At 28.5% G+C, this 1,783-nt stretch overlaps 1 protein-coding gene across 1 annotated transcript; it reads left to right on the top strand.

Moving 5' to 3' along the window:
* Positions 1-447: 447 nt before the first annotated feature.
* On the top strand, positions 448-1,318 carry LOC136827832 (methyl-accepting chemotaxis protein 4-like). The gene is made up of 3 exons (XM_067085291.1): positions 448-502; positions 643-873; positions 1,017-1,318. Exons 1-3 carry the CDS (start codon positions 448-450, stop codon positions 1,316-1,318), a joined length of 588 nt encoding a protein of 195 aa, XP_066941392.1.
* Positions 1,319-1,783: the final 465 nt, after the last annotated feature.

Below are 1,783 nucleotides of genomic sequence, written 5' to 3'. Positions count from 1 at the left end.
AATAACACTCGTTGTAGCATGAATCTCAAAAAATGAAGTGACAGATCCACAGTTATGTAAATGCCTGATCATATTTGGAATTTAAATTATACAGGAGCTTTTGAGAATCTGTATATAGTTTTATTTTTATATGCATTTGTACAGTTACTAGCCTGTGTGTTTGTTTCTACATTATGAGTAATATTCACATTGTGGAATAATATGTAGATAAATATCTGAATGTGAAGGAAGCGAAAACAACAAACCACTGATGAAAAAAAAAATAAATGACGAGGTAACAAATATATTCGTAAATGTCTATCTGGTGAGATGTAAGGAAGAAAAATAAGGTAAAGAGACATTGGTCTTGTGCTATCATCTGATTATTATTATTATTATTATTATTATTATTATTATTATTATTATTATTATTATTATTATTATTATTATTATTATTGCCTCGTTTAGATGTACGAACATTATCACCTGCTACACCACCAGTATAACATTCCACAGTATTACAGTAAATAAATAAAATGCAAGACCTAACAGCATTATTGTTAATGAATAACAGTATTATCCAGGTGTTCTTAATTAACCTACTTATTTTTGTCACATGACAGGTGCGAAAAGCCATTAAATTATTTGTTTAAAAATTTCCAGATGAATTAGCTAAATTTTCAGAAAATTTACCTAAATTTGCAGATGATTTAACTAAATTTGCTGATTATTTAACTAAATTTGCAGATAATTTAGCTAACTCTGCAGATAATTTACCTAAATTTGCAGATAATTTAGCAAAATTTGCAGATCATTTAGATAAATTTGCAGATAATTTAGATAAATTTGCAGATAATTCAGATAAATTTACAGATAATCTACCTAAATTTGGAGGTAAATTAGCAAAATTTGCAGATAATTTACCTAACTTTGCTTATAAATTACCTAAATTTGCAGATAAACTGCCTAAATTTACAGATAATTTAGCAAAATTTGCAGGTAATTTAGCTAAATTTATAATTTAGCTAAATTTACAGATAATTTAGCTAAATTTACAGATAATTTAGATAAATTTGCAGAAAATATAGCTAAATTTGCAGAAAATTTACTTAAAGTTGCAGATGATTTGGCTAAATTTGAAGATTATTTAGCTAAATTTTCAGATAATTTAGCTGAATCTGCAGATAATTTACCTAAATTTGCAGATAATTTAGCAAAATTTTCAGAAAATGTAGCCAAATTTACAGATAATTTAACAAAATTTGCAGATAAATTACCCAAATTTGCCGGTAATTTAGCCAAATTTAAGACAATTTCACTAAACTGGCAGATAATTTAGATGAATTTGCAGATAATTTAGCTAAATTTGCAGATAATTTAGATAAATTTGCAGATAATTTAGCTCCCACATTCTTTTTAAAAGAACCCATAGAAAAGAGAACGCTATTAATGAGGGTTATTATTTAGTCGGAAAGGAAACCTGTCAAACAGGCCAGGGCAGTCTACGGGTACCAGTTCACCAGTGTAAATGACTGCAGTATTGATATGTCACAGTAATGCATCTTCTTATTAAACCGGATTAGACTTTTTAAAACAGGTAGACTTAAGCGTTTTAAGCCTCTCTCTCTCTCTCTCTCTCTCTCTCTCTCTCTCTCTCTCTCTCTCTCTCTCTCTCTCTCTCACCTTTGTTGTTAGCTGCCTAGTAATTTTCATTTTCATTTATGTGAAAGGTGTTTTTTTTTTTTATTTTTGTATGTCAGTGTTAGCCAAAAGGTTTATACAAGGTCTGCCTGTTCTCAGTCTC

Source organism: Macrobrachium rosenbergii, chromosome 42, assembly GCF_040412425.1.
Source record: "Macrobrachium rosenbergii isolate ZJJX-2024 chromosome 42, ASM4041242v1, whole genome shotgun sequence".
NCBI lineage: Eukaryota > Metazoa > Arthropoda > Malacostraca > Decapoda > Palaemonidae > Macrobrachium > Macrobrachium rosenbergii.
Note: the sequence above shows the minus strand (reverse complement) of the source record. Positions and strands in the feature narration are given on the sequence as shown.